This window comes from Phoenix dactylifera, chromosome 16 (assembly GCF_051530095.1).
Source record: "Phoenix dactylifera cultivar Ajwa chromosome 16, Ajwa_hap1_PhDact_Kaust_v1.1, whole genome shotgun sequence".
NCBI classification, from domain to species: domain Eukaryota; kingdom Viridiplantae; phylum Streptophyta; class Magnoliopsida; order Arecales; family Arecaceae; genus Phoenix; species Phoenix dactylifera.
The window spans coordinates 20,955,759-20,968,291 of NC_143205.1; the positions used below are offsets into that span (position 1 = coordinate 20,955,759).

At 37.9% G+C, this 12,533-nt stretch overlaps 2 protein-coding genes across 18 annotated transcripts; one reads left to right on the forward strand and one right to left on the reverse strand.

The window, feature by feature from the left end:
• Window positions 1–529: 529 nt before the first annotated feature.
• On the reverse strand, window positions 530–1,160 carry LOC120104325 (nuclear transcription factor Y subunit C-2-like). Its single transcript, XM_039115247.3, has one exon. The coding sequence runs from the start codon at window positions 990–992 to the stop codon at window positions 627–629; it is 366 nt and encodes a 121-aa protein (XP_038971175.1). The 5' UTR covers window positions 993–1,160; the 3' UTR covers window positions 530–626.
• A 3,960-nt stretch (window positions 1,161–5,120) lies between these two features.
• LOC120109271 (uncharacterized) lies at window positions 5,121–12,092 on the forward strand. Of its 17 annotated transcripts, none has more exons than XM_088712078.2 (11): window positions 5,121–5,510; window positions 5,606–5,645; window positions 5,735–5,872; window positions 6,078–6,281; window positions 6,375–6,497; window positions 6,820–6,857; window positions 6,956–7,088; window positions 7,801–7,978; window positions 8,062–10,037; window positions 11,127–11,229; window positions 11,827–12,092. In XM_088712078.2, the coding sequence occupies exons 3-11, from the start codon at window positions 5,795–5,797 to the stop codon at window positions 11,832–11,834; spliced, it is 2,841 nt and encodes a 946-aa protein (XP_088568204.2). In that variant the 5' UTR covers window positions 5,121–5,510; window positions 5,606–5,645; window positions 5,735–5,794; the 3' UTR covers window positions 11,835–12,092. The 17 variants fall into 17 exon arrangements, with proteins under 17 accessions (XP_088568204.2, XP_088568207.2, XP_088568202.2 ...); XM_088712081.2 differs by having other exon boundaries at window positions 5,773–5,872; XM_088712076.2 differs by having other exon boundaries at window positions 5,121–5,506.
• The last annotated feature ends 441 nt before the right edge of the window (window positions 12,093–12,533 follow it).

The following is a 12,533-nucleotide window of genomic DNA, read 5'->3' on the forward strand; positions in this document are numbered from 1 at the left end:
TTTAGAAAGTTTAAAATGATCTATATTAACTTTTCTAATTTGCATCATTATGATAGCCTAGGGACTACATTGACTCCACAAGTTCTTGATGGGGACAAATATAATACTCGGAGGTGTGTAGTAATTGTTGTTCTTGGAGGCTTGGGGCGAGAAATAAATTTTATTTTGTGGATGAGTCTTTACTCAAACCAAAAACTTTAGGTGTATTATGGGCTAGGCACCATTCAAGCTGACTTGATTACACCTGAATGAGAATATTACAAGGCTAACATGGCTAACTGCGCAATTACACATGGAATCAAAGGAGTTTCTATCGTATGAGGGAGAAATTTTGTCAGAAAATTCTTCATTTCCATTTTCTCTCCAACAAAGTTTCTCTTAGATGAACGCCACATTCATAAAACGTATATCTTATCCAAGGTTTCAATAAATACAAAGAGCATGCTTGGGAACTTCTCGTAGGATTTGGAGGGATAGCCTGGGAAGCAAGATGACCGAAAGATTTAAAAGTATATATTTAGCCCATTTATTGTCTTCTCTCGTGCACTTACTGTCAAAATATAATGTCCAGGAGTTGCAAATAAACCTGATAACTGATCCAAAGAGCATCTTCTCATTTCTTTCATCTATCTTTCCACCACCATGTTGTCAGACTTCGCCGCTGGACCCATCCGACTACCATTGGAATCAGACACCATCTCGATGAGGAAGTCGAAGATATCGGTGGTCATAACAGCGGCTGCAACATCCTCCTTGTGGAGAGTCCTCCTCTTGCCTTGAAGGTTCACCATCCATGCCCTCTGCGTCAGCTCCTCGATGAAGAGCTCGCATGCCTTTGAGAACACAATGGGCGCCTCCCCGGATATCATCTTCACTTCATCACCTGACCTCTTCATGATCTTCTTTATCCTTGCCAGTGGGAGCGAGTGGGGTCCAGTCCTCCCTGAGACTCCACCCAAGAGGATAGCTGAGTAGCTTCCGGCCTGTCTCATGTCTATAAATGTGTTGTGTGTGCGCGTGAGAGAGAGAGAGAGATCTCTTTCTGGTACTGTGTGAAGGGGAAGAGGAGATTCGGTTTGAAGAGATGGTGAGAAGTCTTTATATACAATTAATAGAGAGGGGGATGGGAAGAAGGGTGGGGTTTAGTGGTTGCCGGCCGGCGGTAGACGGGCCGGCATACACCTAAAAGAATACAAAGAGAAATATGAGAACGTTTAGCCGTTTCCATGTTGGACTTCAGAGAAAGACTTATATGACTGGGCCCAGGGCCCCACCCGAGCCGATTTGGAGAAACGTTGCGTGCTATTCTTGCTGCCCGGTCGAGCAAGGAAGCAGTTTAGGCTTCTAGCAAACTACTTGCAGACATGCACCAAGAGGTTGGAGAGATGGCATTTGTTGCGTCGCACAAATCTCTTGCAAGGTGGCAAGGGGGATTGTCAATAGATTTGTTGCCGAGCACTGCAGATCAGTTGATAGAGGAGTTACCAAGTTAGCAGTTTTGAGCCCAATGATGTGCAATTTACAGGCATGCAGAAATATTTTTCTATGATACCGAATGCATCCTTGGAAAACTTTCGAATTCAGAATAAGCCACGTTGCAGTAATCACATTTTTTGTAAACAAAGCACTAAAAGAAACCCAAGCCGAAATTAAACTATGTTCTGTACTTTTCTGTTGAACTTGATTTCAACATGGTATCAGAGTAAAGGTTCTGAGTTCGAATTCTGTCTCTATACTCTTTAATTTCATTATTAAAAAATTTTCACATGTTGGGCTCATCCATTAAAGCAAAGTCCGGCCCACATGTGTGGAAGAATGTAAGAAAATATAAAATATATAAATAAATTTTTCTCATCTTATTAGCTTAAGCTTTTGGGACAAGTGTGATGATTTTAACATTCTCACATTGTTATTTCATATCATATACTCAAATAGCATGAATTGTTTTATTTTATTAGGATTTACCACCAAAGCAAACTACAATTTTTTGTGCTTATGTGATTAATAATTGGATCATGCATGATTACCATATTGAGATCTTAACACGTGGCAAAAGCATGAGCATTCCTTCTACACTCATCTCATAAACTTTATATAGAACTGGAGTTGGTAGGGATTTGGTCTAGACTCCTTTGCATAAAGTATTATGGCCAACAAATTTGATTGGAAGGAATTCAGAAAAAATACTGAAGTTTATCGTATACTAGTATACTACAGATATACAGGTCATAACAGTTGACAATCCCTTGCTTAACCTTCTGGGATGGATGGTGCTGTGCTGAAATTAATGTTAAAATAGTGATGATGACTGTTCGAAACTACCTTATCTTTTTCTCCATCTAAAACATACGCTGTAAATAGATTCAAAGAGAGTATATTTATAAAAGCAGCACATTGATGAACCCCATAATAATATTAGGAAGACAACTACTGTTAAAAACTATTTTTAAAGTTCATAAATATTGCTTGCCGGATATCATGTACAGAAACACTGAATAGACAACTAAAGCGTTGGATGGAGACAATCATGAAAGATTGACAACGAAAAAACAGCGAACGCATGCACATGCCTAAGATTTGCTTTAATTTGTAACCAGACAGAGTTCCTTTTCATGAGATTGTTCATGCCCAGGTTTCATGCTACTAATTTTGTTAGCATAGAGGTGAAATTCCACCCTGGTCTTTTCTCAAAAAGAGTAAAACTTGCATAATTGATAAGAACAGAGCCTTTTATTCCTTTAATCCTCTAACTTTTTGTGTTTTTCAAATACTAACATCTCATCTTCACGCAAGAACTTTAAAAAGATCTAAGTAGGTTGTATGTTAGTATCATTCTTGAAAGAGAAAAATGTAAATGGATGCTGCCCTTAAGAGTTATTCCATTATACTACCCAATGTTAGTCGCATTGTGAAATTGTTTGACATGACATCCCATCATCTTCTACCATGGAGATAGAAGCTCCCTCCCAGGAAATTTAATTTTCTGGAAAAATCTAGTTTATGTTCGTTTGTTTCAAAAAAAAAGTTTTTCATTTTCTATGAAAATATCTCCCCCCCCTCCTCCCCCACCCGATTAAGTATTGTGAGAACCCGTACGGACGTGTGTTTATTCCCATATTAGTTATTCACTGAGTAAATCTTGGGTACTTATATAGGATCAGGTAACCTAAATAATACCTTTCGGCTAGCTATTTTGGGTGAGGTCCTGAGTTATTACAAATGGTATCAAAACGAACTTGACCCATAATATATGTGGACTAAGGGACACTGCAGTACGGATTTAGTGGAGCTAACCATGGGCCGATCATAGTACTTGTGATTAGATTTGAATGGATTTGAACTCTTAGCCTAATGATGATATCAGTGCTTAAACGGAGGAAGTATATGAGGACCTATGCGGGCGTGCATTTAGTTCCACATCGATTATTCTCTAGGTATATAGAATTAAGGATTTCAAATAATACTTTCTGACTAGCCTTTTTAAGTAAGATTCTAAAGTCGCTGCATATACAAACTAGGTCAGAATCCTACACCACTCGATTATGCTCTACGCTAAATCGGTTACCTGCATTGGTTGGTCCAAATATGGTTAACTCTAACATCTTGCAGCAAATCCTGTACAGGAGCGCATAGGTTGGCTGCATCACACCTAATAGCCATCTTCCCTGCCTGAACAAGAACGACAAACGCCAACCATGATCAATGGATCTCTTGATTTGAAATGCATAAAAGTGTCATGGTGTCACCTTGTATTGGATTGGGCTGTGGTGGGCCAACGAAGTTTAGTACCCAACTCGTGGGCGATGGTCCCCATGTCTCGACATCATGATGCACCCGCGTGCATGCCTTTACTCAATTCTCAGAGTGGATTCACCGCTCTCCGAGTCCCCCACGCGGCACTCCCACCTCCCAACCTTTTCAAGCACCCAGCCGTTCTTTTTCTCGCCTTTAAAAGATAGAGAAGAGCCAAGCTCTACAAGCACTGCTCGAGGAATAACTTTTGAAGGTCAAGATGAGATCTTCAACACTAGGTTGGGTTTTCGTAGAGGGGATAACTTTTGAAGCATTGCCCCCGCAGGATAGTTTATTCAGCAGAAAAAGTTGCTTTTTTATGTTTGGTTAGAGGGATACAAGAGAAATAAACGAGTACATCATTTTTTGCAATTATTTAGATTTTATCTGAAGGTTAAGATTACCTTCCAAATTTTAGTGTGTTCAAAGAGTGGACGAACGAAATTCTTATATTTCGTGGAACAACTCTATTCCACCAATTCCTACTTGGATAAGGCTATTCCGTGGCTTTGTACGATACTCGGCAGGTTAATCCCCGATATATCCCTCTGCCAAACATAGCCTAAAAGCCGACACAAATCCCTAAAATTTAGCCATTTTTGTCAGGGGGAAAGACTAATCAATCAAGGACAGGTCAGACATGTATCATTCAGGGGGTCCACGATACATAGTGGCACCGGGGGGTACGTACATACAAGGATCCTGCCTTGATTGAGGATTTTTTTTTCTGCTGTAGCAGAGGGAACTGGTGCTTGTGGAAGCATCAAATTAGGGGGACCAAGAACAACTTGGTTTGAGATCTAGATTCTGGTGAAATTTTGTCAGTTTACATGCAAGGAAGGCACATATCAGAAATGAGGAAAATGAGAGCGACAAAGTTGACATCAACGAAGTCATGACACGGCACTGCTAAAGCCAAAAGAAACCAAGCCGTCCAAAGAAATCATCTTAGCAGAAAAAAAAAAGTAGATTGAAGCATCAGAGGATTAGTGCATAAATATTGCGAAGGCACAAAGGAATCTCTAATGTGGGTAACTAGGGAGTAATAAGCTCGGACATCACCCTTTTTCATGCCACCTAACAGTAAAATGCAAAGAGATTCATAGCCAACGGACACTTCCAGCTTAAAGAACTTAAAACAAGTGCTAGTATATAACAGCAATACTAATAGCAAAGGAGGAAGTACATAGTATGTCTTGGGAACCGAAATTTGGTGCAAAGGCACACCAACTCCAAAAGTTGGATGGCAGGGCCGCTCGGAGGTCCCACACCGGAATGATGATGTCAGTCTCTAGAATTGAGGATTGGAGTAAAATAAACTCACAAGCAAACTCGGATTCGATCTGAACCTTTTGCTTGAGAAAACTTGAAGAATGTCCATGGCCTTAGTTCTATTCAGCCTTTACTCAGGTTCTTAGTGGAAAGGACACATTAGTCCAAGCCAAGAAACACTAACTATTATCATCACTCTAAATCTGGATGCATGTTTTTCCATTGGATACCCCTCAAAACTACAAGCGCTACAGTCAAGCAACCTGCGGCCTTTACTTTTGTTCTTCTGTTCATCTTCTATCTTATTGACACAGAAGCTTTTAAATGCTCCAAGTTAAATGGTCTATATTCCCACAATCCCAAAGGAGAAAAAAGAGCAGTAGTTCTAGGATCAAAATGCTTGTTCTCTTCCTGGTGCTCTCAGCAACAATGTTCCCATCGGGTAGGTACTTGTTGTGCCAACATCTGAACTGCATCTACCAAATTACGATTTCTTCTGCCTCTTTTAATCTCTATCACATTTCTTTTCATCGGTCTGCAGTCAGAACACTCGTTTTAGTCTAGAACAGGGAGACAGAAAGGTCAGTCCTGGAAATCCTGTGCTTTCTGAGCATTAATGCTGGGTTTTCTGTAGAGAAGTTATGGTGATTTCTCTGCATTGCTGCACCAGAGATTGCAGGAAAACACTGAAATGAGAAACTAATACAGATATTGGAAGGAACTATTGAAGATGTTCAAGGCAGCGAGATGGAGGACTGAGAAGAACAAGATAAAAGTTGTGTTTAAACTGCAGTTCCAAGCAACTCAGGTATTTCAATTATCATATCTGACTTCCACCCTGGTTGTCTTCAACATAATTTGGACTACTGTAGATTTTCATACTGCTAGAGACTCGAGGAGAGATATGGGGAGGAGAAGGCAGCAGTTCATCTTGGCAAAGAAGTTGAGAATTAAGGAATATATGGTCATGATTTCATCTTTGTTTAACTCTGCTTCTATTGAAATCCTTTCAGGTGCCGGAATTAGGATGGGAGACTATGATGGTCGATCTAGTTCCTAAGGATGCTAGAAAACCAACTGCAAGATCAGAAAAGGCAGCAGTAATCAAGGGAACTTGTCACTGGGTAAACCCCATCTACGAAACAGTGAAACTTACAAAGGATCCAAGAACTGAAAAGATTAATGAGAAAGCCTATAGATTTCTTGTCATAGCAGATGTATGAAAGATGCATCATTCCTTAATCTGTTATCTTATTATGCTTTTCCACGTTTTATCATTCTTAATAATAAATAGTTGAGCTTCCTTGCAGGGATCGGCAAAAGCCGACTTTGTGGGAGAAATTTTCATCGATTTGGCAATTTATGCTGAAGTGCTTAAGCCCTCTGTGGTTTCTCTCCCATTCAAGGCTTCAGATTCTGAAGCCATCCTGCATGTGAGTTTCCCCACTTTTTAAATGATAGTTTGTGTTTTCATGATGTTGCTAATAATGCAATTTTTAAGAGCAAATCCACTTAGAAATTAGAAGAAAACCCCACACAAATCTACATTTGTCGGTGCGATAAATCAAAAATATAGCACCATCTGGGCAATATATATATATATTATATCCTAATAAGGTGTCTCGAGTTTTGTCACGATTCACAGCCATGTGTTCCTCCATATTGCTGATCCAAAAAATAGATACTGTATGACTCGTAATTTTATATATGTCAACATTGAATTCCTATATCATTGGGCTGTTTTCTGAATTACAGGTTACTATACAGAGAATGCAGGCTGATGCTGAGGGAACGTAACTATTAGACTGCTCAGAATGTTATCTTTATAAAGTTTTTATTTTTCATCTATGTGCTCGTCATTAATTTTAATGAAAATATGTCTAACTTTCAGATTCTTCGGAGCTTTTGATCAAAATGGGGAAACGAACGTTGCAGAGCAACAGAGCAAGATGACAAGCCAGTTGGACATTTCTAATGCAGAGCAAGGTAGCGACTTTCGGAGAACAAATGTTAACTCAATAGAAGTAAGGACAAGTCTTCTTTAAGAATAGATTTCTTGGATTCTTCACTTTGTGATGTATCTAACAGACAATCATGAAAAAAATTCCATGTGATCAGTATGCTTTATATTGCATCACAGAAACCACCCATCACAAGGAAGAAATATAGGGAAATTTATCAGTCAATGAATTCAATGCACTAATTACATTCTTAAGCCTATTACATTAATGCACGGGAGGAAATCAATCTTCATTCATAAATTAGTTCCACATAAATTATGGTACTTATTCATCGGATTGGGAGTTTTAGTTTCATAATTCAAAGATGTGTTTTCTGAAAGATGAGCTAACTGTCAGGTAGGTCAAGATAGATGGTTCTGATTTCACTAATTCACAGATATCTGATGGCCAACTGAAATAGAGGTTAGAGTTTTCTACCTGAAGATTTTTTTTAGGCTCTATTTTATGTAATATTTTTTTTTAATCCTTTAATTTCCTTGTACCATTGACTTCAAGGAGTTCCTAGAAGTTGAAAAGTCCAATTAGACATGCTAATGACAATGCCTATTTCCCAAGCACAAGCAAATCCTTTATAAATAGTTTCTGTAAACTCTCCTTTTCTAATAAAGGCCGGGTGGCTTTGCCTCCCTCTTCAACAAAAAAATGGCGATGCCTATTTTCCTGTTATTTGTAAAGCCTACAGCGCTACCACTAAACTTTACATCTGAATGTTTAGCAGGACCGTTCATTATTTAACAACCAGGCGGAGCTGAGATCCCCCTCCAGAAAAACAATGCCTCAGCAGGCTGAACCTAATGAGAACCTCACAAAGTCTATCACCTGTAATTCCATATCACAATCAGGTTCAGACAGAAGCTCAAGGCAGCATAATATAAAAGCAATTGCAGTCAATAGTAACAACTCTAGTTTCAATCATCTCTAAGCAATAGCCATACTCCTCAAAAGCCAACAACTGATTCTGATTGTTTGGTTACAGGTCATGGAGACCATCAGAGTTCAAACACCCACTGGTCTGTCAGTTCGCAACTTGATGGAAGTATGGATTGCCCGGCGACCAGCTTCGGAGAGACTGGATTGAGAGATGGATCGCGTACTTCAGATATCTCCATCAAGAAACTCAGGAGTGATATTGTTGCTTTGGCAAGACAGGTTGATATGTCGGAGATAGAACTGAAAACTCTTCGAAAGCAAGTGAAGGAGAACAGGCATGAAAAAGATCTTCTCAGCGAATTAGATAGCCTAAAAGAGGAGAGAGATGCAGTTCGAAGAGAATGTGAAGAATTTAAGGCTTCTTTGTTGAAAAGAATTGGCACTGAAGCTATTTCAGTTAAGTCGTGGTTTGACGGTGAAGATCTATGGTCTGTACTGGAAGAAACCAAGAAAGAGCTAAATCATGAAAAGAATCTAAATGCAAATCTTCGCTTACAACTACAAAAGACACAGGATTCAAACTCAAGGCTGATTCTTGCAGTGCAATATCTAGAAGAACTGTTGGAGCAGAAAAATGGGGGCATGATGACTGGTATTAACAGCGGCATAGTGCCTACAAAAGAAGAAATAAATGATGGTTTGTCAGGAACAAAAAATGGAACTGAGTCCTCCCAGGAACAAATTTATGAAGACAAAAATAACTGGTTTCCAATGGTTACAGAAAAAGACAATGAACAATACAAATTGGAGGTACTAATTAGAGAGCATGATGATGTCAAAGCAGCAAATACACTAGAGCAGAAAATCATAGATCTGAAGAGCGAACTAGAGTTCTACAAAAAGGATCATGAAGACCTTGAAATGCATATGGAACAGCTTGCTCTAGACTATGAGATTCTGAAACAAGAACACCACCATGTCTCTTCAAAGCTAAAGCAAAGCCAACTGAAAGAACAGCTAGGGGCACAATATGAGTGCTCAGCACAGCAATCCATTATCAAGGACCTTGAAGACCAAGTTAAAAAATTGGAAAAAGAATTTGAAGAACAGGCTGAAGCATTTGAAGCTGATTTGGCAACTGTTATGCATGCCAAAGTTGAACAAGAACAGAGGGCCATACAAGCAGAGGAGGCACTAAGAAGGACAAGATGGAGGAATGCTAATACTGCCGAACGACTTTATGAGGAATTCAAAAGGCTCTCTGCACAAATGTCATTTTCATTTTCCATGAACGAGAAGTTATTCATGCAAGCACTAACAAAAACTAGTGAATTGCATTTGCAGAAATGTTATCCAGAAGAACCACAGAAAAGAACTAGAGAAGAAGAAGCAACAGAGCATGATCAATGCAATGTTCAAAAGTCAACCGTAATAGATCCTAAAACAAAAGAAAAAGAGCTAAACTTGGAGCTCAAAAAGGAGGTCGAGGAGCTCAAAGGTCAAGCAAGGCAAGAGGCCTTCTCAGAAGAAATGCTAGAACTCAAAGCAGAGATGCAAAGGCTCTTACAGGAGAATGCTTATCTTTCTGAAAAGATGGAAGAAAAAGAAACTTTGGCAGCTGAGTCAAAGATATTGGCTAAAGAAGTTGACATGTTGTCACAAGGCAGCTACTTGGAAAAAGATATGCTTGATGGAAAACTTGTTTCTGTGGGGGAAGAAGCAAAGAAATCTATAGAAGAACTAAATGAACTGAGGGATTTAAAAGATGAAAATGATTCAATGGTCAGAATTCTGACTTCTGAGGTCGTGACTTTTCAGTATGATGATTTGAAGCATTCCTTACTTGAGGATGAACCAGAAAAAGAAAAGCTGAGAAATCAGGTTTTCCAATTAAGTGGCGACCTTCTGAGGGCAGAAGAACAGATCACCTGTATTCAGAAAAAGCTAAAGGAAAATACGAGATTTACAGCCATAGATGGAACTACAGAGACAATCACAATAAACAAGCATAACATATCTGACCTGGCAACTCATGGCTCCCAGGAAGTTAATAATTTGCATGAGAAAGTCAAACATCTTGAGGTAAACCTGCTGCTTTTACAATATAATACAGTTGCATTCTTAGAGAGAGATGCTCGCATAAAGATAAACATATAAAAACTAGCAAACAAAAGCACACACCCACGCCAACATCCATAAACTTACAGCACACAAATCTAGCTGATTTGGTATACAATATCTAGCTTCCAATAATTAAGTTAACCTATATTGGGGCCGGGAAATCAAAGGATAGAATAATGGATATCACAAAACATTCACGGTTAAATGAAAAATTCTAAGCAATAAAATTGAAGAAATGGAGGAGATACAAGAAAATTCAGCAGAATAAGCATGGTCCTTTATGGTTCATTTGATTGTCTATGAACTTTCTCAAAACAAATGATTATAAAACTTGATTTTCAGTAAAGCATATTTTATAGAAACAAGGGGAGACCTGTTTCCATAATTGATAAAACTAATTTTTCAGGTATTACAACCTGTCAAGTTTTACTTCTTATAAAACAAGTTCTCTGGAAAGTAACCAAACAAGCATTTTTTTCCATCAAATTCATTTTTGGTTCTATACAAATCTGTTACTAGTTAAACCTAATAAGCAGACAGCCCCTAAGATAGTAGTCAATAAGCTAAGACACTTTCTTATGCATAACTAGCAGTACAGAATGTTCTATCCAAGTGTGTTCCCAAAATCTACTGATGGATCTCTTTTCTATCAATGCTAATCTGATGATTGTGAAGGTCAAAACGATATAGCAAAGGTGAAGCGAAAAATATCCCTTCTGGAATGAAAACCAGGGGGAAAAAATATCAAAATTTAAAAAATTTGGAAAGGATGAAGTATAAGCTATTTGCAAGTATGCAAGTAATGTATAATATTCTCAGCTGTTAACCGGATGAATTCTGATGTACAATATGTATCATTTTGTATATTTTTTTCTTCAGAGTTGCTACTTAATGCATGCTTTCAGACATAGTCGATATATTGCCAAATTTGAATAGAACTCAGAATGAATCACTGTTTGCTTTTAACATCCAACTACATGGGAAAATAAATAGAAATTAACTGATCATTGGTTTGCATTTCCTCACTGACGCATTTTTTGTTGGCGTCAGCTTCTTCCAATGCCCTCGTTTACTTCCGGGAGAGTGGATGGAATCCTCTCGTCGTCAAAAGACAAGGGTCTTTTATCACTTCTCTACTCACGTTACCGAACTGGTAAATTGAAAGGAATATCCCCATTCCGCATATTCTGTCTGCATGGTTTTAATTTAAAAGGAAAGATGAGCCACCTATCCATCATATAGTTGCTGTTTTCTTGATCAAAAGAGTGACTAAGCTGAGTAACAATTACTAGTTTTCAGCTCCTCATGCATGATTAGTGGATGCAGTTAATTCTCTTCAATATATATAATAAAGATTCAGTACAACCACATTGCCAAATTAATTATGGAATATGAAGATGTATGGCTTACACGAGTGAATTTGATATTATCATATAAATGCCAATTGAAGATTCAGTTTTTTGGGTGTAATTACTAGCTATATTAGCATTCATATGATACAGGAAGACACAGAACTTGTTACAACTAGAGATAGGTGATAAAGCATGACTACTATGGCATTGATAGAGAACCAGACATAAGCTAAAAATCTTTGAAATACTGGTTTTTTTAATTTATCCATGTTCCTTTCTGGTTGTCTAAGAAAATTTTCAATCAATACTTATCAGTATTATGTATGACTTTTTTATGGACATTGTATAATGAGATGACATTGCTTTGTTTGATCCTTATGAATATTCAACATCTACAGCACCATAGGGATGGTCTGGAGAATGAAAAGGAACACCTGACTTCTAATTAATCCAGTCAAGGCAATGTTGCCAAGTCGCGAGTAAAATAGCAATTCTGAAGTTCGGCTGAAAGAGATGAAAGAAAGATATTTGGAGATAAGCCTTAAGTTTGCAGAAATTGAAGAAGAAAAGCAACAGCTTATGCTGGCAAATGGCACTCTTGCATAACGGTGTAAATATTTAGTTATGCTCATATTAATGAAATAGAGACTGGATTTTTTGTATAGATGGATGCTATGTTCTTGACAAGTATGTAGAACTTCCAGACAAACATACTAGAGTAAGATATTAGGTGTTATACCGTAATTTGGATTGAGATAAAATGTATAATATAAAGTGAGATATTAAGTGCTATAATTTAATTTGGATTTTGTCAAAAAAATGTATAATGTTCTATTCCTCTCAAGCAGATATCAGTTGTTTCTAATTAAGTATAATGCCAAAAAATTAAAATTTACAGCAGATGTTTTAGTAAACAAGAATCATTATCTAATGAAGAATGAACATATTAAAGCTATGATACTCCGGTTCTAGGAGTGTGAATCTATATCAGCTGCAGAGTAAGTGTTCTTATCTATCGGTTATTTGTATAATGGAGAACTTCAAATTCCAAAAATTACAAGCGAGTAAACATCACTGATGTACAACTTTATACTCATTCAAGGGG

Excerpts from the sequence above, each read along its gene's own strand:
- LOC120104325 (XM_039115247.3), bottom strand. The coding sequence starts at position 992 with ATGAGACAGGCCGGAAGCTACTCAGCTATCCTCTTGGGTGGAGTCTCA.
- LOC120109271 (XM_088712077.2), top strand. The coding sequence starts at position 5,795 with ATGTTCAAGGCAGCGAGATGGAGGACTGAGAAGAACAAGATAAAAGTT. Across the intron at positions 6,498-6,819 it reads ATTCTGAAGCCATCCTGCAT|GTTACTATACAGAGAATGCA; the intron begins GTGAGTTTCCCC and ends TCTGAATTACAG. Across the intron at positions 7,979-8,061 it reads AAAAGCAATTGCAGTCAATA|GTCATGGAGACCATCAGAGT; the intron begins GTAACAACTCTA and ends GTTTGGTTACAG.